Source organism: Barbus barbus (assembly GCF_936440315.1).
Source record: "Barbus barbus genome assembly, chromosome: 18".
Classification (NCBI taxonomy): domain Eukaryota; kingdom Metazoa; phylum Chordata; class Actinopteri; order Cypriniformes; family Cyprinidae; genus Barbus; species Barbus barbus.
In genome coordinates this window covers 20984513-21006814 of record NC_136746.1, presented here as the reverse complement: position 1 = coordinate 21006814, position 22302 = coordinate 20984513, and the positions used below count along the sequence as shown (strand labels likewise).

The following is a 22302-nucleotide window of genomic DNA, read 5'->3' as shown; positions in this document are numbered from 1 at the left end:
TTTAGTAAGAAGTAATTTTAATAAGTTCAAAATAGATTTATAGATTAACATTTATAAAAATGTTAATCAATGCCAGTGTAGAGATTTCTTTAAAAGAAATGAATGCTTTTATTCAACAAGGAAGCAATTAATTCAATCAAAAGTGACAGTAAAGAATGTGCTATATGATGTTTTTATGTAAATGTTATATAAAATACTTCTATTTCAAATAAATGCTGTTCTTTTGAACATTCAACTATTCAAAATATTCCTGACAAAAATGTTACAGTTTCCACAAAACTGTTGCAGCACAACAAGTTTCAACTTAGAAGAAAACAAAAAAAATGTATTTATCAAATCAGCATATTAGCATGATTTCTGAAGAATACCATAAAAACTGAAGACTGGAGTAATGGCTGCTGAATATTTAGTTTTATTTTTTTCTAACTTTATTTTAAATTGTAATAATATTTCTCAATATTACCGTTTTTACTGTATCTTTGAACACATAAATGCAGCTTTGGTGAGCAAAAGACACAAACATGAAAAAGTCTTAATAAAGCACAAACTTTGGAATGTTAGTGTATTTTTCTGAGGGATTGTGTGTGAACACTGTACCATCTTTGGAATAGGATGCATAAATCCCCCTGGCTTTGGGCCTACAGCTCTCCAGCTCAACTTCAATCTCATCCTGATATCCACAGATTTCACCTGCAGAGCACATACACACGTGTACAAACAGAAAAACACATCAACAACACAACGTATTAGGTTTGTTCAAACACCCATTATGTTAATTAAAGCATAAACACCTGTCGAAATGTTTCTAGCTACCTTCAATATCATCAACTTTCTTTGCAAGCTCTTGCTCAATCTGTGGAAGGATTCGGGAGGAGAAAAAAAATAGATGGATAAATTTTACAGATACTGTAAAACAGAGACATATTGCAAGAATGGCTGCTTTAAATGCTAAAATCTCTAACTTTAAGTCCCATGTGATGTGTAACCTGTTTTAGCTTATGCTTCCTGAGTCCAGCCGTGTAAGAGGGCGGGTCACACTCCTGCTCCAGATCCACCCGCATGAACTCTTCAATTGTCAGCTCACTTGTGGGCGTGTCCTCAAATTCATTCAGCCTGTCAATCAAACACACCGGGGGTCAAGACATACAACTGAACAGCAAAATGGACCCTAGATTTAAAAAGAGTGGAACACCAAAATTCAGAAATGGCACCAATTGTATACTATAATATGAATGATATTGCTACAGATTATAATAAAAGTATTAACTGAGCACAGTTGTGGCCATACTGTGATTATTATTTTAAGACAAAACACACCTTTTCCTCAGTGTGGCTTCACAGACTTTCACCACACTGATCACTTCCTTAATTGTGCGACGGAACTCGTGCATACGGGCAGCAACCAAGAGCGCTACAGGGAACACAAATACACAGCTGTAGGCACAACATACAGCCAATGGCAAGAGAAAAAGAGAGGATGAGAGAGAGAAGGAAAGGAGAGAGGACACATAGTCAAATATGAAACATTAATAGGGCTTCAGAAAAGTGCATCCGCTGTACCTGCCCCCCTACTGACTCACCTCAGGCAGAACAAACAGACATTAAATGCACCTGCAATACCGCAGAACCCCTGATGCCTGTTTCACTCTGAATCATTAAAGAAACATGAAGAGTCAGATGCACTTCTGAGATACCTGACAATCTGAAGAATGTCCAACACCACAAAGCATGCAAGCATGTAAAAGATACTGAAAAATTCTAGAGCTTAATGATTCAAAGATGAACCAATTAGAAATATGACATTGAGGTTGTCATTCTCCAAAATTATTTTACTGATTTTTTTTATTTTATTTGAATCTCAACAACAGCTTAAACTGACATAATTTTAATGGATAAAAGGGTAAAGTGTGCCACTTCTGGTTTAGAATGTCCTGCAATTAAGGAGAGAAGATATTAAAAACAATAACGCAAGGTTAACCTCTCCAAAAAGTGGAAAGGCAAAACACTATTTAAATTTCAAATCCAAATATGGACATAAACGAGAAAAAAAATATGGTCTAATTCATAATCTCATCAGTATCATGTGATACTGAAGACTGAAGTAATGGCTTGCTGAAAATTCAGACAACAAACAACAGTTATTTGAAATTGTAACAATATTTCAGGACATTACACTTTTAACTGTATTTTGGATCAAATAAATTCAGCTTTAATGAAGACTTTTTTCAAAATATTTTTTAAATCTTACCAACCCTAAACTTCTGGACGATAGTGAATATGTTTAGATCTATATAGACCTTTTCATGAAAAATAAAAAAATTAAAATACACTTTTCATAAAGAAAAAGAAGAGTCCTTACATCATATAAATAGATTAATGCAGTAACACATTTTACTCTGCTCTCCCCTCCATGTCCAGGGTTATCAGCTACGTCTAACCCAGTGCAATCCTGTGCTCAAATTCATGTTGTATAATAAAAAAACAGCTGTTTCCTCCTCTGCTGTTAACCCTGAAGGATATCAAACCAATCTGTGTTCCAGCTACTACATGAGGACTATTCAACAAGCTTGAGGCCTTCATCACGCTCAGAAGTTCTCCCTGCCTCACAGTTTGTCTTCATTCTGGGTCTTTCTCACATTCTTTCATTCTCTCTGTTGGCCTGCCTTTCTTTCTCAAGTCTCTGATCTCTCACTGCGAAACAAACTCTTTTAGGCTCATGCTTCCTCTTTTCTCAGCACTGCTTCTAAAAGATTAATGGGAGATTAATTATTCAGGTTATGCAGTGGTGGTGGGGGGGGGGGGGGGCAGAGAAACTCACGCTGAGAGTCAGAAGGAGTCAGTTATTCTAAAAACTTAATTACTGGAACTCAGTCTTAACAGACTGCGTCAAGTTTACACAAGTCTGAAAGTGTGAGAAAGTAAAACCAATACAGATGAAAATGCATTAGAAATTAGCTGCACTGGATCTCTGAGGCAATTCACAGTGCCAAGAAAGGCCTCAGCGAGTGGGAGAAAACTAACACTTTCAGGAATTCTTCTTCTTCATCAAGACTGATTGGTGATTTTGGAACCACTTCAAATGGACCAAGCTGATCGAATTGCATATTATGATAGATATACTGCATCTTAAAATGTTTCCTACAACAGACACAAAACTTTACATTCTGGAAGGGGTTTCTGGAGCATGCATTTCAACTGTGGATGTTTCAGCGATGGTGTATGTGCTTTTGCACATCTAACAAAGCAACCCTTCACTAGCTCACATCATTAAAGAGGTCGCACCGTTAGGGGAGGGTTGCCATGGTTACCTGCTCCGCAGAGGCCTGAAGGTCTCCTTCCCGTGTGCATCCAGTCTCTCTTCATCCTCTGCAGGAGACGCAGTGCCATCATTGAAACCTCATGGCTCTTCTCTCCAAATTCCAGCATTTGCGCAAAGCGTGGGATATAAAGACAGGGGTCTGTAAGAAACAAAACTCTTAGAACTATAAAGCTAAACAGAGTAGATTTAGACCTTCTCAAACACACTGTTGGATTTTCAGTTCAATTACGCTCAGCCGATTAGTGTCAAATCTAAAGTTTTAAGCTGCTAATGAGTCTATGGGAGGGTTTGGAAGATATGTTTTATTGGGCACAATATCACACCCTTACCTACAAGTTTAAAGTGCTAATACTTTGGCTCATGACCACTGATGAGTGTTCAGTCAAAATGTAATTATTTATGATAATGCAACAAATATTACCTTTATGCTCACAATTCTCATTAAATACTACATATAGAGAACCTCCATTTATCAAGCTTTGGCAAACTGCTTGACTCAAACACTATAAACACTGTTTTAATAGTAAAAGAAACATTACAGGTAATGGAGGGAGCTCAATTTTTGACAGTTTCCCAATAATATTTTCAAAAGATGATGACACTGTGTGAGAAACACAAAAGTTTTTCTGCTCAACAAAGCATCAGCAAATCTTCCATCTAATCCAATGATTCCCAATCAGGGATATGTGTAGCCCATTGGGTACTTAATCAGGCTTCATGGGGGTGATTTTGAGTTGTTAAAAACTATAAAACAGAAATGACGACATCAAAATTATTAGGGCTGTAAAGTTATTTTTTCCCTTTATTAATATATAAATAAATATAATCTTAGATTTTTATGGTAATTAGACTCTGGAGAGAGAGAAATTTTACTCAACTCTTACTCTTCTGCATAAAATACAGCATTTTTTTTAAGATTCTTCCCATCAAATTCCTCAGTCACTGAGTCAAACCAATACCAATCTAAATACAGTTTTTGTTGTTGTTTTTAAGAAAATGTGTCCTCTCATGCCAATGGGAATTGGATATACATTTTTAGATGTATGTCAGATATCAGATATGTATCTGATTTAAAGTGGCTCAAAACTGTTGTGAAAATGTGTATGTTTGTGCCTGTACATGTGCAACAATATCTAATTTGTGTCTGATGAGTTTTTTGGTGCTAGTATAAAAGCAGCTAGATTCAGTAAACTGATTCAGTTTGAGGAGGTGCTACAATTTTGAAAAATAAACATCCCAAAAGGGGGATTTCATAGTGATATTACAGAAGAACCATTTTAGGTTTTCAAAAGAATCTTTTGGTGATCCAAACCATTTTTTTTTCTTGTTTGGAAGAACATTAAAATAATCTAAGGATACATTATTCCACTTTTTGTGCAATGCTAACATTCCATGGAAGTTAAAATTTCTTGTGAAACCATGCATACCAATAAAAAAATCTTGTACCGGGATATAATTTTTAGTTTTCACCAACAATTTTAAATGTTTTAGTTTGAAACTGAATAACCGTATAAGTATTAATATGTTTTTGAATGCCATGTAAGCAACTGAGTTACAAAATATACAAGTGTTGCATAAATATAGTAAAATATAAACTACACAAAGAAAAATGCAGCTGTTAAGTCAATGATAATAATAGTGTAATATTAGAATAATGTAATAATGGTTATTTTAATAATGTCAAATATGCTTACAGTATATTCCGCACAATAAAATGAATACATTTTGGATTAATTTTGACTAAGGGGTGCTTGAGCCTAACTGATGAGTCTGTGGGGTACACAAATCAAGAAAGATTGGGAACACTGATCTAATCCCCACTACATATGTTCACTATAAGCCGCTTAGATCCGTCTGTGGGAAAAAGAAGAGACCGGGGGAGAGAGAGAGAGAAGCATCATGCTGCGTGAGGACTTTACTGGGAAAACGGAGAGCAGTCGTGCGCACTACAGTATTTCCACAAGTCCAGCCCTCGTCCGGTTTCAGGCTCCTTCACGACCGACCGTGAACCGGAGCAATAAAACTTTTTACATCGCTTTGAATCGCGCGCACGGTCTCAGCTGTGAGATGACAACAAACTAACGCGTAAAATACAGAATTTAAGGTAAGAACACGCATGATCTTTTCTCGTATTACAGCAGAACAGTTGACGTGTGAGGTAAACGTTACATTATAGAACGCAAGCTGGTTTGTAACAATCTGCAGCTCGCGAATTGACATTTATGGAAAGAGATACCTGTTATACGCGAAACATTTCCACCTCAATACTTTAAATAAATACTAGTTCTTAATAAAACCTTTGCCTGATATAGCATATAAATAATGGTAATGCATTTACTTAAGGAGAAACATATTGTAGAACGAAACAAACGACGTGTACGGACGAACTTGGCATTTGATTTACAAAAATACCCCCACAAAGATCCTTTATTTGATTCGGATCATATAAGGAGACGTTGAGATCATTTATATTATAAACATGCACGTGTGTATATATATATGAAGAATTAAAAATCCTCATCACTGCATAATCCACAGAGAGATTCATAAAGGTTCTATTTTCGCAGTGTTGCCAGATCCCGCGTGAAAAACACGCAATCTGATTTGGGGAAAATGGATATTTTTCGATAAATATATCCTATAGAGAAAAATAGTATGCATTGTGTAGGTATAGCCTATGTATATATTCACATATACATAATGTGAATATTCCCAAAAAACAACACATAATGAGAAAATCCAAGCTAAGTGTTGCTTATAATAAACAGACATGGCAACACAGAATTTATAGGAGGGATAGAGCGCTCTGGGAGAGACAACCCTCCAGTCTTGACGTCAGACGAGAGAGGGAGAGAGAGCTCAAAATAAACTCAAACTTCATCATCATTCCGTGTGGCCATAGCAGAGGAAAGACCTGCTTGGATGCCATAAGACTATAAGATTCGTTTTGGAGTTTTCGGTATGGGATTGGAGAGGATGTGAAAAAAGAGGATGACATATCTATGAAATCCGAATATTTATGTGACCGTTTAGTGGAGCAGTTTTTGTTTTTAAACGGAAAAAACGCAACATTATTAAGAATACCACGGACCACGGTTGTAGCTGATAATTATTTTTTCTACACATATTGTGGCAAACTTTTTTTTTTGTTCTGATGCCCACTGCGCCGGAATGCAAGCTGTCCCATCATGGCCGGATCATGAAATGCGTTACTTTTTTACTCTTGCTCCCTGAAACGTTAAAGAAGTTGAAGCGGGCAAGCAAGCACCCCGGCAGGTTGTCTCTTTGCTATAACATCTTAACTCTTTCCCTGAAGAAAAGGATGGCAGCGGAACTGTACCCCGTGAACGATCACGCCACAGTGCAGAAGAACGGGACCGTGATGCTGAGTCTGCCAGAGAAGAAGAGGAGCGTGGAGCCGGTTGCGCAGTCCACCGCGTCCATCGCCACCACACCGACCACAGAGCAAAACATCAACAACAATAACGTGGAGATTCCCAGCTGGCAATCCGCGCACCCGACTTTACGCGAAAGGCAAGGCATAAAAATCAAGTGATGCATAAAGTTTGACATATTTGACTTCTAATTTTCTACCCACACACGCATATATCTTTAATATATAGGGCTATAATTTCTTTATTGTATTTATTAATAGAAATATCAAGACTTAATATATATTTATTTTTACTTCACGCAGGAATGCACTAATGTTCAATAATGAACACATGGCAGACGTACATTTCATTGTTGGTCCACCCGGTGAATCAGAAAGGGTCCCGGCACACAAGGTGATCCCACACACCTCATAATTTGGTTGTCTCTTGAATAGAACACACCTGATTCAAACCATCAGCCAATCAGTGGATCTGAAATAGGTGTCAGAAAAAGGAAACGCTTTGAAACTAGATGAACCACTGACGGATTGTCTCTTCCCCCTCTCTCAGTATGTGCTGGCAGTGGGGAGCTCTGTTTTCTGTGCCATGTTTTATGGGGATCTCGCAGAAGGAGACTCTGATATCCATATTCCAGATGTGGAACCCGCTGCTTTTCTCATCCTGCTCAAGTAAGACTCACTCACTAATCACATCCGGGCATTAATAACAGGGCGACTCTGCTTTCATGCCAGGCAGCACAGATGGGTTCACAGAGGCCCCAACAGTGATGTCTTGATTTAGGAATCGCCCTCTTATTTCGGAGCTATTAGAGATAGTTTTTTCCCTGGGAAAGTTGGAAGTTACCATTTAAAGCAGTAGTGCTGCAATAAAAAAGGAGCATGTTAAATAGATCAGCTTTTTATTTAGCATTTTATTCTTTTCCTATGGGGCACTTGCAATTTACCTTAACCTCTCTATCTCCCTCTTCTTTAACAGATACATGTACAGTGATGAGATAGAGCTGGCGGCCGACACAGTACTGGCTACGCTTTACGCTGCCAAGAAATACCTGGTGTCTGCTCTGGCTCGCGCATGTGTGGGTTTCCTCGAGACAAGCCTGGAGGCGCGAAATGCGTGTGTGCTGCTTTCTCAAAGTCGGCTGTTTGAGGAGCCGGAGCTCACTCAGAGGTGTTGGGAAGTGATAGACGCCCAGGCAGAGCTTGCGCTGCACTCAGAAGGTTTCACTGAGATTGACTTGCCCACACTAGAACACATTTTACAAAGGGAAACTCTGAACGTGAAGGAGGCGGTGGTTTTCCAGGCCATTCTTGGATGGGCTGACGCAGAGTGTCAGAGACAAGGCTTGAGCCCCACTTCACAGAACCAGCGCTCCGTGCTGGGGAAGGCTTTGCACCTTGTGCGTCTGCCTTCAATGACACTGCAGGAATTTGCAGATGGAGCTGCACAGTCAAACATTTTAACCCTTGAGGAAACGCACAGCATCTTTCTCTGGTACACGGCTGCTACAAAACCTGCGCTGGAATTCCTGGTTGCACCCAGAAAGGGGTTGACGCCGCAACGCTGTCACCGTTTCCAATCCTCCGCATACCGAAGCAACCAGTGGCGCTATCGCGGGCGCTGCGACAGTATCCAGTTCGCTGTGGACAAGCGCGTGTTTATTGCCGGACTTGGTCTGTATGGCTCCAGCGGAGGGAAGGCGGAATATAGCATCAGAATTGAACTAAAGAGACAGGGAGTGCTTCTGGCACAAAACTTGACCAAATTTGTGTCAGACGGTTCTAGCTCAACATTCCCCGTGTGGTTCGAGCACCCGGTACAAGTGGAGCAGGATGCGTTCTACACGGTTAGCGCCGTTCTAGATGGGAGCGAGCTGAGTTATTTTGGACAGGAAGGAATGACAGAAGTCCAGTGTGGGAAAGTCACCTTTCAGTTTCAGTGTTCCTCTGACAGCACTAACGGGACAGGGGTGCAGGGGGGACAGATTCCGGAGCTGATATTTTATGCATGAAAACTTGGACTGATCCATTAATGAAGAGACAGCAGGGGGATTTTTCCTCTCGAATAAATGCCTTTACTCACAACATAGCTGCAAGACACTACTAGAAGAGGAGACTATACCCTCTGATTCGATTTTTTTACGTCTCACATATAATGGAATGCTGCCCAAACTTATTTATTTCTTTACTGTTTTAAAACATGTACTTTAATTTAAGCACAGTTTATTTCTAATTATTCATAATCTGCCTGTGTACAGTGAAACATGGGCAGTTTGCACTTGAAACTAGGCAGCTTTTTCTGTCTTGTTATTTAATGGTTTTTTGTTGACAGCTTGATGCGGAGTTACCTAAAAAGGGTTTCAAGAGCCTGCAAAATCATAAAATATTTGTTTCTATTCATCAAACAGTATTTCGTTTTCTTTTGTCTAATGCACAGTTATAAGCCCTATACTGTTTCACTCTGGGTAAAATATGACCTTTCAAAACCTTAAAAATGAAAAGTCTGTCATCATTTACTCATTCTTATGTCGTTCCAAACTTTATTGACTGACTGAATTCTTAAAAAACAAGAGACAATATTTTGAAGAATGTTTCTGCTATTTTGCCCAAATAATGAAAGTAAAGTGTTCAAAACGACATTGAAACCCACTGACTTTCATTGTATGGACAAAAAAAACTAAAAATCTAAACATTTTTTTTTACCCAGACACAAAAGAAAGTCATATAAGTTTGAAATTACATGAGGGCAATAAATTATGTCAGAATTTTGCTTCGTACTGTTGATTGAGCAGAGTAACTGACTATCGCCAATTAAGTGTTCAATTCAGGTTTCGAATTTACACTGCAAGCAAAGCTTCACTTACAGTTGCACAGCACCCTCTGGACATTAACAGCAGCACTACACAGACCAGCTCACATACTCATTACCAGTACAATTTGGATGAGCAGCAAAGCATCATGGGAAACTACAATGTCACTTATGTGATGCTTACCAATAGCTGGCGCGTTGATACACAGCTCTCTGGCTAACACAAGGAAAGTTTTTCCCAAAACATACACATTCACCTAGGGCAATAGAGAAAGATGGAGTAAGAAATGGACACAAATTTGTGGTCAAGAAAAAAATTACTATAAATATAGAAAGAGACAGTGGGAACATTTATCAGACAATGAGAGTAAGAGATATAAGATAAAGGGACATAACAGAGTGTATTTTAACAGATGCTGAAGGTTGCAGAGTTCGTAGCTGTGGGGTTTGGATCCGTACCAGTCTTCACTTTCTCACAAAAAAATATCGGTCTTATCCTTAGAGAATGAACTACAATAACAAAAATATTTAATAAAATAAGCTTTAAACAACATATAACTCAATACTTATCTTCATGGACCACCTTAATTATATAAAAAAAAAAAAACGATATCCATGAAGAACGCACATGCACAAACACAGACACCCTATTTCTTCCATCTGGGCCCCATGACATTAAAGAGGAATCTTTTTTGGTTTATGTCAGAGGTCATGACCACTGAAAAGTAGGATGGCCCTCACACACTCCTGACCTGAGAGGGGCGGCGACAGCCTTATGCCTCAAAAGAGCTCCTCTGTCTGGGGGAGAGCAAAGGAATTTATGGGTCCTTTCTCTGGTAAAATCCCCAAATGACTCAAATACTGCAGTGGACATGATCTGTGTGTTAGCGTGTGGGACAGGGAGGGGGTTTAATAGGACAGCTGGGAGGGTAAAAATATAAAACAGACACACCAGCTGGAGGAAAATGGCTTTCGCACACTAACTGGGTTCAAACCTCTGGGATTGCTAGTGAAAATGCATCTACTTTACATTATATTATTTTTAACACAAACTTATTCATTCTAAATTATACTAACATAAAAAGTTTGAGTGAAAAGCTGTTATTAAAATGTTCATTATCTTCAGAATTTTCAGTATTTTGTTTGGCCCCCTTACACATGACTAATGTAACAAATTTGGGTAACATTTTAGGGACCAATTCTCACTATTAACTAGTTGCTTATTAGCATGTGTATTAATAATATATTGGCTGTTTATTAGTACTTATAAAAGCACACATTCCGCTTGACCATATTCTACATCCCTAATACTAACCAATACCTAAACTTAACTACCTTTCTAACTATTAATAAGCAGCAAATTAGGAGTTTATTGAGGCAAAATCATAGTTAATTGTTTGTTAATAGCGAGAATTGGACCTTAAAATAAAGTGTGGACCAAATTTGCTTTTATTTGACCTAAAAACAGTGCATAACCTTCAAAGAAAATTTCTTTGTCATTTAATTTATTTGAAAATATTATGTAAATATATAAATGTTGAACTTACTTGCAGGAGGTCACTCAAGTCCAGCAGCATGTCTGAGAAAGTGCATTAAAGAAATCATACAGAATTTAATTTGACACAGTTTTATCCAAAGGCCCTTACAGTGCATTCAAGATATATAATTTTCAAATGCATATGCATATATATATATATATAGAAAGAGAGAGAGAGAGAGAGATAGAGAGAGAGATGGAGACAGACAAGCAACAAACAGAGGGATTTTTGTCAGATTTGGTCATTTCTTTGCTTGACATTTTCCCTCACTGAGCAAAGCTCCACTGAACCATCACCCCATGAACCCTGGAATTCCCCGTCTCCCAGCAACCGAGTACTCTGTGTCCATGGAGACTAGCACACCTGTCCAATCATGACAAAGTGTATTAAAACATCCCATTAAAAACGTTTGTGGGATTTTCAGGTCACCATGGCGGCAATAAGAGATAATCCTAAATTGAGGGATTATGGATGACCCTGTTAAATTCTTGATCATTTTTTAGGATTTGATCTTTCCAGGGAGAAATCTCACATATGGCAAAATTTGCTAAAAGCCACTAATCACTTTACAGATAACATTTTACAGAATTTACAGTGTTTAGGTGTCAACAAAATTACAGATACTGTAAAATAATACAAAATCATATAAAAATAAGTATAAAAAAAATTGTTAAGGATAAAATGGGGAAAACAGCTACAATAATCCATAAACTCAGTCGGATTGGTGTTTTAAAGCTAACCTGAGAGCAAGAAACCATTTCGGCGGCTGACATTTGGAAAATAATTCTAGTTGTTTGACTAAATTTACCCTTTCCAGTGGAGATCGAGACCAACAATACTCTCTCACACACAAACACACAAACACACACACACACACACACACACACACACACACACACCCATCCCCATCCTCCTGGGCAGAAAGTGAAAGCTTATTTTAAAGTTCTTATGTAACCCTACCAGACGTCTGACTGAACACGTACGTTACGTAATCTCAGAGAGACGGAAAGATACACACTGTCAGCTTCTGTTGCCTCTATTTATGCATTTTTTGGACAAGTGAAAGCGAGCAGCATCGTCCCTGAAAAACCAAAAGCACACATACGTGAGTGCCATTTTTAGACTGTAGAAGGCATATGAAAGCTGAATAAAATCTCCTCATACTCAAGTGTTTTAACATGTAGAGTTTATATAACAGAATAAACTGGTGCAATTAAACATCCATCCGTAAACATGTCAATGTTATTGATTGCACCTCAAGCTGGTAGACTGAACGTTTTGAGTTGGTCTCCATGAGAAAGACAACACATTCATTCCCACTTTACATTAAAAGAAAAATTAATCCATAAAGCTTTTATTTAGATATATTTGCAAATTTTTATCGACCAGAAATGATCATGATCTGGATTTGAACTTGGGTCGCATGAGGCAAATAGCTGGATTTTGTGCACTTACTGCCAGGCTTAGTCCCCGACCCCTCCAAGATTATTAAAAACTCAAACTATAATAAACTAAAGCAGGGTGTTCCAGTTGAGTTTTTTTTTTGTAATGCAGTCTCTTGAGAGACACACCCTGCCTTATTTCCTGCCTCACTTTAAACGCACATAAACACCGTGAAAAAGCCAACTCTAGTACAAGCGAGATCCCGTCTCGAACACCAGATGAGGTCTTGATGCAGAGTAGGCTAAACAGGAAGCTGATTATTTTATACACATAACACACTAAAGATAACAACCTGTGTTAGACTCCAACTCAGTGAGTCAGTGTGAGAATGTAGGATAATTATTACAAAAATAATCATGAGTGTTCACACACAGGGGAACCAAGGCTATATGACTAAGCATCAGACTCTGTGAGAGTTTGTGTGCGGTATGGAATGCAGACAGACATACATGAGGAGACCAAATCAAAACGACTGACTAACACCATTGACTAGAAGCTCCCACAGTGGACCCCTCTTGCTCAACCTCCCTTCTTCCGTACCGCTACATTTTCTTTCTGTGAAACGCAATCTGAGTCACTTTATTTCTTCTCATTTTATTCTTCCGCAGTCTCTCCTTATATACATTTGCAGATATATACACAACAATTTTGTAAATTAGGAGCTGTGAACTCCACTAAGAAAGATGTTAATGAAGATTATAGTGTACAAACTATGCAAAGTAATACTGGAATACTCATTACAAAATACTACACAGTATACACTGTGTATACTGACCACTACTACAAATAGCATAGCACAAATAGCATGCATATTACAAATGTTTCAAAAAGTAGTACATCTGTTATCACATTACTATCATAGTGAAAGTAAAATTATATTTTTTTGTATTCCACTAAAATAAAAACAGCAGTGTCTACCTCCACTTGATTCATCATACTGGAAATAGGTGGACAAGACAAGCGCACTGCATTGTGGGATACAGTATTTTATGCAGTGCGCTCTGGTGTAACCTAAGCAATTACCAAATGTACTAGGTTGCCTGGGTATCTGTATACAGTACACATATTACAACTGTAGCGATAGTAAAAGTAGAATGTTAAAGGGCTCCTATTATGCCCCATTTTACAAGATGTAATATTGGCCTTGGTTGTCCCCAGAATGTGTCTGAAGTTTCAGCCCAAAATACCGCACTGATAATTTATTATAACAGCTGGAAAATGTCATTTTTGGGGTGTGTCTAAAAAAGACCTGATTTGGAATTTATGGCTTTAAATGCAAATGAGCTGCATATCCCCCCCATCTCCAGAAGAGGGCGTCGTGCATACGTCTCTCTGCATTGCATATCTACTGCGATAAATAGCCGGTGGAAGCAACATAACAGAGCGAGAGAACCGGTGTTCAGCCGTACATATGGGAAGTCAAATGCACTAAAAGTTGGACAAAACAGCGAGATGTTACAGAGCTCGCACCGCGCTGACCTGTCATTGGCGTGGATCAACACACAAGAGCTCTCACAAGCACGGAGCTGATCAGTTAAAAATACTTAATGTACGCACACAAATACGGTTAAAACGGCAAGCACTATAACGACATGACATTCACAAAGGAGTGATACACGTATCTAGGCAGATTTTGAGGCGCATTACCTTGATCAACCCCCGTGGTCCATGCCGAATTCTGCACCCTGCCAGATTATGCACCCCCTCGTTGAAGTTGCTACCTGATTGCATAATCCTAACCCCTCCCCCACACCTATTCCTAAACCTACCAATACTGGGGGATGCATAATATGGCAGGGTGCAGAATTCGGCATGACACCGGCCCTCTGAAATGTGACGTCACACTGCGGTGAAAATCAAAACGGCAGGACTAGTGAGACTGACTTGGTTTAAAGGGCATTAAAAAATGAGGAGTGGGTGGATTTTTATTATTGTAGGGTGGTTGTGTTCACACACTGCCAATACACATTTATGTCCAAATTAATTTAGCATTATAGGTGCCCTTTAAAGGTGGGGTAAGTGATTTATGATAGCCAATGTTGATATTTGAAATCACCAAAACACACACGCCCCTACCCCAAAAGGGTCTCGCCTCTATTTTCATAGAGCTCTGCCCTACACATATGTAAGCAAACCAGGCAATTGATAGTTTTCACGTGACGTCACACCCTCATAGGAACACCCACCTGGCAGGCAAAACAAAGCTTTGCTCCACTGACCGCCAGCTATTTTTACGCAGATTGCATCAAGCAATAATGTAGTAAAACGTAGATATTAAAAGGCAAGATTAAGTGGACACCTTATTGATGATGTATATTTTGTACAGGCAAGAAGATGAAGCCAGAATATAAATGCAATGTGCAAAGTTTCACATTAAATGGCTTCCCATAGAAAACCATTATAAGGAAAACACTGAACCGTTAAGCAGACTGCGTTCATATTCTGGCCTCATCTGCTTACCTGTGTAAACTATGCATCACTAATGTGGTGATTACTGAATCTTATCTTTTAGTATTACTGTTTTAAATATATTAAGGCACTTTAAGTGTTTTTACAAGGTTTTGTCGCACTGTTTAATGATTGAAATATTGCGGCAGGTGCTTAATATGGATTGCAAATGGCCAAAACTTGCATTTTGTTCAGAAATACCTTTGTTTTATTCTTTTGAGAGGTGATCTAAATATTTGCGGCTGTGAAACAAATTAAAAATTGACACGCTTGTGCAGCAGTTCTATGGATGTTTTGCCCTCCAAGTCTTCGAGACGGTCACGTGATTGAAAACTATCAATAACTAGTTCTGTGAAACAAAGCAAAACCAATGTTTCACCGTGTACACAATCATTATAATCAGTTATGCTGTCTACACTGGATGCTGCGCGTCGCGGCAAATCCCCGACAGAAAACTGCTGGCACGTTGTATTTATGACGAGCTGACACAAATTTCAAATGATTTTCAACGGTCGCTTTATCACTTCCAGTGTAGGCAGACGCTGTTGCGGCGCTGCGTGTCCGGTACTCACCTATCGAGAAAAAACAAAACAGCCTCGGCGTCCGATCGTAGGCCTTTCGCTCCTTGAGTTCTCTCCAACGCTGGAAAGCTGATCCGATATTTACGGGTCCTAGTTCTTGCCTTATCGTTCCACAGGCATTTTCCTCTTTTGTTTTTCATCTGCCATCTGTCGCTCGGCTCTGCTGTTTACTGTTTACATTGTTGTGGCCAGCCTAAGGCACACCTGTGCAATAATCATGCTGTCTAATCAGCATCTTGATACGCCACACCTATGAGGTGGATGGATTATCTCGGCAAAGGAGAAGTGCTCACTAACACAGATTTAGACAGATTTGTGAACAATATGAGAGAAATAGGGCATTTGTGTACATAGAAAAAGTCTTAGATCTTTGAGTTCAGCTCATGAAAAATGGAGGCAAAAACAAAATTGTTGCGTTTATAATTTTGTTCAGTGTATATATATATACCACCATTCACCCTCAATAACAGACATTTCCTTTTCTCTCTAAATGCTTCCAAAAGGATACGAGGTGTTCCCTCCGTTCGGCAGACGAGGTAGAGGCAGGCGGCAATGACATGGGATGATTTGCGCCCTCTGGTCAGATGCTTGCAGAGGGCCATCTTGTAAAAGTTGAAGGCAGTGTCCAGACAGTGCTGATTCATTTGAAGCTGATGACCAAGATGGTTTATCTGTCGCTTAGCTAAATGAAACCCAACCAAAAGATCACAGTCAGGGTTTTTGACAGCATATTTACAGCAGGTTTAGTTCCTTTAGAAGTTAATAGAGGAAACACAAAATAGTAAAAGCCCCTGTTTTGGCCTTCTGGGGTTTGAACAAATAATCTTTGGGCTACCAGTCCAACTTTATGTTGTGTTTAACTTTAAATTTAAACAAACAAGAACAATCGAAGCACTTTAGAGTTAATTATTTTAAACCAAACACTGCCAGATAGATTATTCTAAGCGAACCTGAAACCAAAGTAGTGACACGTTTTCTTCCCTATTTCAAAGTATGTAATTTCAAGTGTAACATTAGCAGAAAAAAACTATAGGGCAGGGGAAATACACGTTCACTACATTTAAGGAATAAAACATTGTATAAATCATTAGAATGATATGAACAAACCCCTCTGTAAAACCCTTCACGATATGGATGTGAATAAAACTAGGGTTAATAAAGAGGAGTTTTTCAGTGCAGTAAAACCTATTCATTTTGAAGTGAAGTGAAGTGACATTCAGCCAAGTATGGTGACCCATACTCGGAATTCGTGCTCTGCATTTAACCCATCCAACGTGCACACACACAGCAGTGAACACACACACACACACACTGTGAACATACACCCGGAGCAGTGGGCAGCCATTTTATGCTGCAGCGCCCGGGGAGCAGTTGGGGGTTCGGTGCCTTGCTCAAGGGCACCTCAGTCGTGGTATTGAGGGTGGAGAGAGCGCTGGACATTCACTCCCCCCACCTACAATCCCTGCCGGCCCGAGACTCGAACCCGCAACCTTTGGATCACGAGTCCAACTCTCTAACCATTAGGCCACGACTTTTTAGATACGTAAAATGTGATAAATGCTTACATATCTATTTTTGATGTCCCCCCCCCCCACTATTAAGACTAATATCTATCAGTCAATCAAAAAAAACTTACCAGTGTATTGTAGAAAAACAGTTTTGCCTATAATTCCTTGCTTTAGGCAAAAAAAAAAAATTACACTAAAATAACACTAAAAACTAATAGTTTTACTATAATCAAAATACTTACAGCAATTATGTGTGCTTCTACAAAATTACTACAAAATAAAGGTTTATTTAGATTCTGTATGAGCACCTGCTGTGGATGTGCTGTTTGAGAACAGATATGAGCCTTTTAGAGTGGGAGGAGAGCATCTTCAAGATGAAAGCAGGTCTGTTTATACAGACTCAAGATCTCACAGAGCATCTTTTGTTCTCTCACCACACACAGATAGTATAAATCTCGATGCAGACATGAGGCTATTAATCACACGTGTACATTCCCACACACACACAAATAAAGTGGCCTCTGCAATTCCCTCCCAGCACACACACAGACATACGGTTGTCTGACCAAACTGATTCATCGGTTACTACACAAAAGCACATAAATGCACCACAAGACTTCTCAGGCTTAATAAGCTTCTTTGAAAAACAACCATTACCATCTGGCTGAAATGAACCTCACACACTTAACTTGAAACCACATTACACAAACCCACAGTTTCCAAAGAATCCCCCTTTCTTAAAAACAAAGAACGCATATATTTAACCATCTTGCTCAATAGTGTTGTTCAATGGAATGGAACATTATACGAACATATCTAGAACACGATACTGTACAAGTTGTAAATTGTCAGTGACGCATAGTAATGTCTAATATTCACAGGAAATAAGTTTCGAAATGCTTTGGAAAACTTAGGAACTACATATTACAAAAACCAGTTTATACCTTTAAATAAAGACAAAATAGACTTTACAATGATACCTATAGAAGGCAAAGAATAAATTAACATCTATACCTCTTGAAGGAGTCAAGACAAAGCAATTCAAACATTTAGACTACAAACTCTATGAAAAATGAATGAAAGTCATATAAAGGGTACAATAGAGATAACTTAAGCATGTCACAAAATCGAAAAAGTTAAAACCATTAAGAAATTTGGGATCCCTATAATTTAGTTTTTCAGAAAGAAATTAACTTTTATTCAGCATGGACAGATTAAAATGCAGAAAAAAAGTGACAGTGAAGTCATTTATAATGTTACAAATTCTATTTTAAATAAACACTACAGTTGAACTTTCGATTAATTAAAGAATCCTAAAACATGTTTTGTGTCTTGCACAAAAACTTCAAGCAGTTGTTTTAACATTTATAAGAAGAACATTTTTTGAGCACCAAATTAGCATATTAAAATTATTTCTCAGGGATCATTTGACACTGGAGTAATAGCTGCTGAAAATTCAGCATTGTCATCACATAAATAAATAAAATACATTAAAATTGAAAATATAGATATTTTAAATGGTTATTATGTTTGTCTAATCAAATAAATGTTGCTTTGGTGTGCATAAAAAAAAACACCTTTCCAAATTCCCTTTTGAATAGTAGTGTCTGCTTTCTGACTGTCACGAAGAGTAAATAAAGGCTAGATGAATGGCATATACTGTACATGAACGCTCACCATTCTGCAGAGTGGCAGCTCTGGACTCCCTCCCAACCCCGGTGTGGAAGTTTCCTCCCAATGATGGCACATTTCCAGATGCTACAACACAGCAAAAAATAAAATATATTAGTAATACTAATATTATGAGAACAGAAACACACACATTTCATAACCAAGCTTTATACTTTAGTTTTCCTTTTTTATTTGTCATAATGATTTTGAAATGATTTTTTTCTGTTTTTAATATTTGTATGTTATTCAATGTTATCAAATACACTTTGCATTACCATTGAGCAAATAAATCTGCCTTGTCTAGTAATCTTCAGCTTACCTAATTGATCTTAGAAGAAAGAAGAAAGGTAAAAACAACATCCATATTTAAATCTAATATTAGCCAAATGTAGATAAGCTGTTGAAAGTAAGCTTTTCCTATTAAAGTCTTCATTGCAGGACTTTATTTAAAAAAAAACTTGACAGCCACCTGCTGTTAGAAGACGGTACTGCCGTTCAAAACCAAAACCCTTTTCCCATTTAAATGAGTTTTAAGAGGAAATATCTGTATTTTTTCAATTATATTAATTTGATTATAAACCATTTACCCCCCATTTGATTTATCACACCAGGTCATTAAAAAAATATGCTCTGTACACAATTTAAAAAAATCTAGGTTATTAAATTCAGAAAAGATTATTCAAATCTAGAAATTTTGTCCAAGACTAAAAATTTCTTGAAAGTTTTATAAAAGCATAAGCAGATTGTAGTAGCATAAAATATCTTACAGGCTGACAGTCGACAGAGAATATTACAGATAATTTAGATAATTTACAACTTAAGAGAACAGTTTGCAGTCAAGGTTCCTAACAACAACCCTATCTAACTGAGGCCTCCGTTTGAACATTTCAGACAACAACTCTACAAACACTTTCCCATGTAATTCCTTATGCTAAAGAGACGGAGACAAACAGACAGACAAATAATAATACAAGACAAAACCATATAGCTTTTGTTTGGTCTGCCCCTCATTCTATGTACATAGAAAACATATTCAGTTTCTCACATTGATTATTCCTTCATTAATATATTAAAACAAATTAAATTCACCACAAAACTGGCCTTGTTTGGAGTAGATGAATCATCACTCACAGTCACCAGCAACAAACTGGCCAACGGCGGACGATCCTCCTCCACTGTTCTCCACGAAGGTTACCTCGGAAACGATGATGTTGTCCTCCAGCACGGAGCCGCAGCCCATGCACACAGCATCACCCCGTGCCTGGTCCACATCAATGTCCGTCCCACCACAGTTCATACACTTCCTCATGGTCACCACCGATCAGCACACACAACACTGGGAATGATCTTTACATGCATGTAAAAACACATGAGAGAACGCAGAATGAATCCTAGGTAGAGCTACATCTAAGATGAACGGCATCAATGGCAAACTGCGAAAGCACTATTATGGATAGAGGACACATATTTTCGCCGAAGCAGTGATTTGAAGTTAAAAACATCTTAATGATGGATTTGTTTATTACAAGAGCTTTTTGCTTCTTGAGACTTTAATTGACGGAGTTGTGTGAATTATTGTGATGTTTTTTATGAGATGTTTGAACTCTCTTTCTGACGGCACCCATTCACTGCAGAGGATCCATTGGTGAGCAAGTGATGTAATGCTAAATTTCTCCAAAACTCATGCACATCTTAGATGGCCTGAGAGAGAGTACATTTCCAGCAAATTTTCCTCTTTGGGTAAAACCATTATTTTATTATTTTTGGCAATCCTAGTTTTAAACAAAAGTAGACACCAAATCAATTGTATTATATAATTTTGGTAACACTTCACAATAAGGTTTCTTTTCTTAACATTATTTAAAATGAACAATACCTCTACAGCATTTATTAATGTAAACATTTACTAATAGATATTTTAAAATCTAAACTTTTTTTGGTTAACATTAGTAAATACACTGCAAACAAACATGAACAAACAATGAACAACTGTTCTATTAAAAACAACAATAGGCCTAGTTAATAAATTCTGTAAATGTATATTGCTCATAGTTAGCACATATTTAGCATACTACAGTAACTAATGTTAACAAAAGTGTTACCAATATTTTAAATGTCTGAACATCTCACTTTAACGGATATAATACAAGGTAAATATTCTTCACATACACTCCTGGGCAAAAAATTATATATATTAAATACCCTTATTTAATATATATATATATTAAATAAGGGAAGCCCAAAACAGCTGAACGCTAAGCTTTTAATAGTCTTAACCACAAATTACAGGCAAGGAAATTAGCAAGAATTAAGCAAATGCACTCCTTAAAAAGCCATATGATGGTTCAGAAAAATATCAAAAGACATTTTTGGCAGAAAACGGGGAGTTTGACTGGTTCAGCAGAATTGTGTGGAGTCGTGAAACGTGATAGAAAGGGACATGCGGTGTCTTTGAAGATCTGGTGAGAAATACAAAATTGAATGCATCTCTACCACAGTGAAGCATGGAGGAAGATGCATCATTATGTAGCCTAGCTGCTGGTCCTGTTGAGCTGCTCGTTAATATATAACAACTGTGAAAAGTCAATTAATGACTAGGAGTGTAAAAGAACACTGCAGAATAGCATGCTGCAATGAAAATTAGTGTCATCTAAAGAGGAATAATTAGATGTTATTTCTCAACAAGGAATTGCTCCTGCCCAGAACCGAAAAGACAACCAATAAGCGGCTTGAGAATAAGTCCATTAGGCTCATGATTTGACCTGGTCACAGTCCAGATCTGAACCCTATCTAGGGGTCCTTGGTATCAAAAAGTTATAAAATATTCAGCGTTGTGGGCTCCCAGGTGATGCTTTTGACATCACTGGTCTAAGAAAAGCTCCTAATGTTAAAAGCGGCACAGCAGCGCCGCTAAGAGGACACAAAGCGAACTGCGCCACTAACAAGCCACGCTGCATTCTGACACGCTCGGTACCGATTTAAACGCCCAGGACCCAAATCAGATATATCAGATCCTAAAAAAATGAACACGCTCGTTGAGGGTCAATGGAAGGTAGGCTCTTCTAATCATTGTCATGCAATCAGTACCGTTGCATCGTGGCAATCGCCTACTTGACAAGCAAATCTGAATTCCTCCAAATCTGTTGAATAACTGCGCCGATCCGTGCAGATGTAGACTAGTTAATCATTATGATTTAAAAGAAGATGTACCTCGAATAGTTGGGAGAGAACCAAGCGCAGGCTTCACCTGTCTGATCCAGAGAGCCCGTAAAAGGCCTTTCAGTTCCTGTCTGTCGAGGTAACAACTGTGTATTATTGCTTCTCAGTCGTTTTGCAGACTGTATCATTGATTAATTAATCAAAAGTCGTGATATATTTCTCTACATGACAAGCCGGTAAAAAAACAGCCACATGTTTCCAGTCAGCGTGAGATGCGGCTCATACCAATGTGAGTGAGTGCGGGGGGGACAACTGCTCGCCTACATTATAATATACTGTAAGAGACAATGACACCATATTATAAACGCTACCTTTCTTTTTAAACGAATTATTATTACGCAGAAATATGCAAATATAAAAGTATACGACGCAAAA

At 38.1% G+C, this 22302-nt stretch overlaps 2 protein-coding genes across 3 annotated transcripts in view; one reads left to right on the top strand and one right to left on the bottom strand.

Annotated features, from left to right (window-relative positions):
- Window positions 1-21969, bottom strand: part of brf1a (BRF1 general transcription factor IIIB subunit a) — a gene marked incomplete at its 3' end in the record, with an annotated part of 41908 nt that extends 19939 nt beyond the window's left edge. The window contains exons 1-11 of the mRNA XM_079440035.1: window positions 21919-21969; window positions 19840-20055; window positions 18715-18795; window positions 16038-16211; window positions 11067-11098; window positions 9704-9776; window positions 3309-3458; window positions 1318-1411; window positions 987-1113; window positions 814-853; window positions 598-690 (exon numbers count right to left, since the gene is read on the bottom strand). Of these exons, the coding sequence (XP_079296161.1) occupies window positions 598-690; window positions 814-853; window positions 987-1113; window positions 1318-1411; window positions 3309-3458; window positions 9704-9776; window positions 11067-11098; window positions 16038-16211; window positions 18715-18795; window positions 19840-20017 (1042 nt within the window). The 5' untranslated portion in view covers window positions 20018-20055; window positions 21919-21969. The remainder of the gene's footprint in view (window positions 1-597; window positions 691-813; window positions 854-986; window positions 1114-1317; window positions 1412-3308; window positions 3459-9703; window positions 9777-11066; window positions 11099-16037; window positions 16212-18714; window positions 18796-19839; window positions 20056-21918) is intronic.
- On the top strand, window positions 5197-9199 carry btbd6a (BTB (POZ) domain containing 6a). Of its 2 annotated transcripts, XM_079440703.1 has the most exons (5): window positions 5197-5423; window positions 6636-6853; window positions 7017-7107; window positions 7264-7382; window positions 7690-9199. In XM_079440703.1, the coding sequence occupies exons 2-5, from the start codon at window positions 6642-6644 to the stop codon at window positions 8720-8722; spliced, it is 1455 nt and encodes a 484-aa protein (XP_079296829.1). In that variant the 5' UTR covers window positions 5197-5423; window positions 6636-6641; the 3' UTR covers window positions 8723-9199. The 2 variants fall into 2 exon arrangements, with proteins under 2 accessions (XP_079296829.1, XP_079296830.1); XM_079440704.1 differs by lacking the exon at window positions 5197-5423 and having other exon boundaries at window positions 6202-6853; window positions 7690-9193.
- Window positions 21970-22302: the final 333 nt, after the last annotated feature.

What these genes read in the sequence shown, in the direction of transcription:
- btbd6a (XM_079440704.1), top strand. Translation starts at nt 6,474, where the DNA reads ATGCCCACTGCGCCGGAATGCAAGCTGTCCCATCATGGCCGGATCATG. An exon ending in CACCCGACTTTACGCGAAAG is followed by an intron (nt 6,854 to 7,016) that starts GCAAGGCATAAA and finishes TACTTCACGCAG; the next exon opens with GAATGCACTAATGTTCAATA. An exon ending in GCTTTTCTCATCCTGCTCAA is followed by an intron (nt 7,383 to 7,689) that starts GTAAGACTCACT and finishes CTTCTTTAACAG; the next exon opens with ATACATGTACAGTGATGAGA.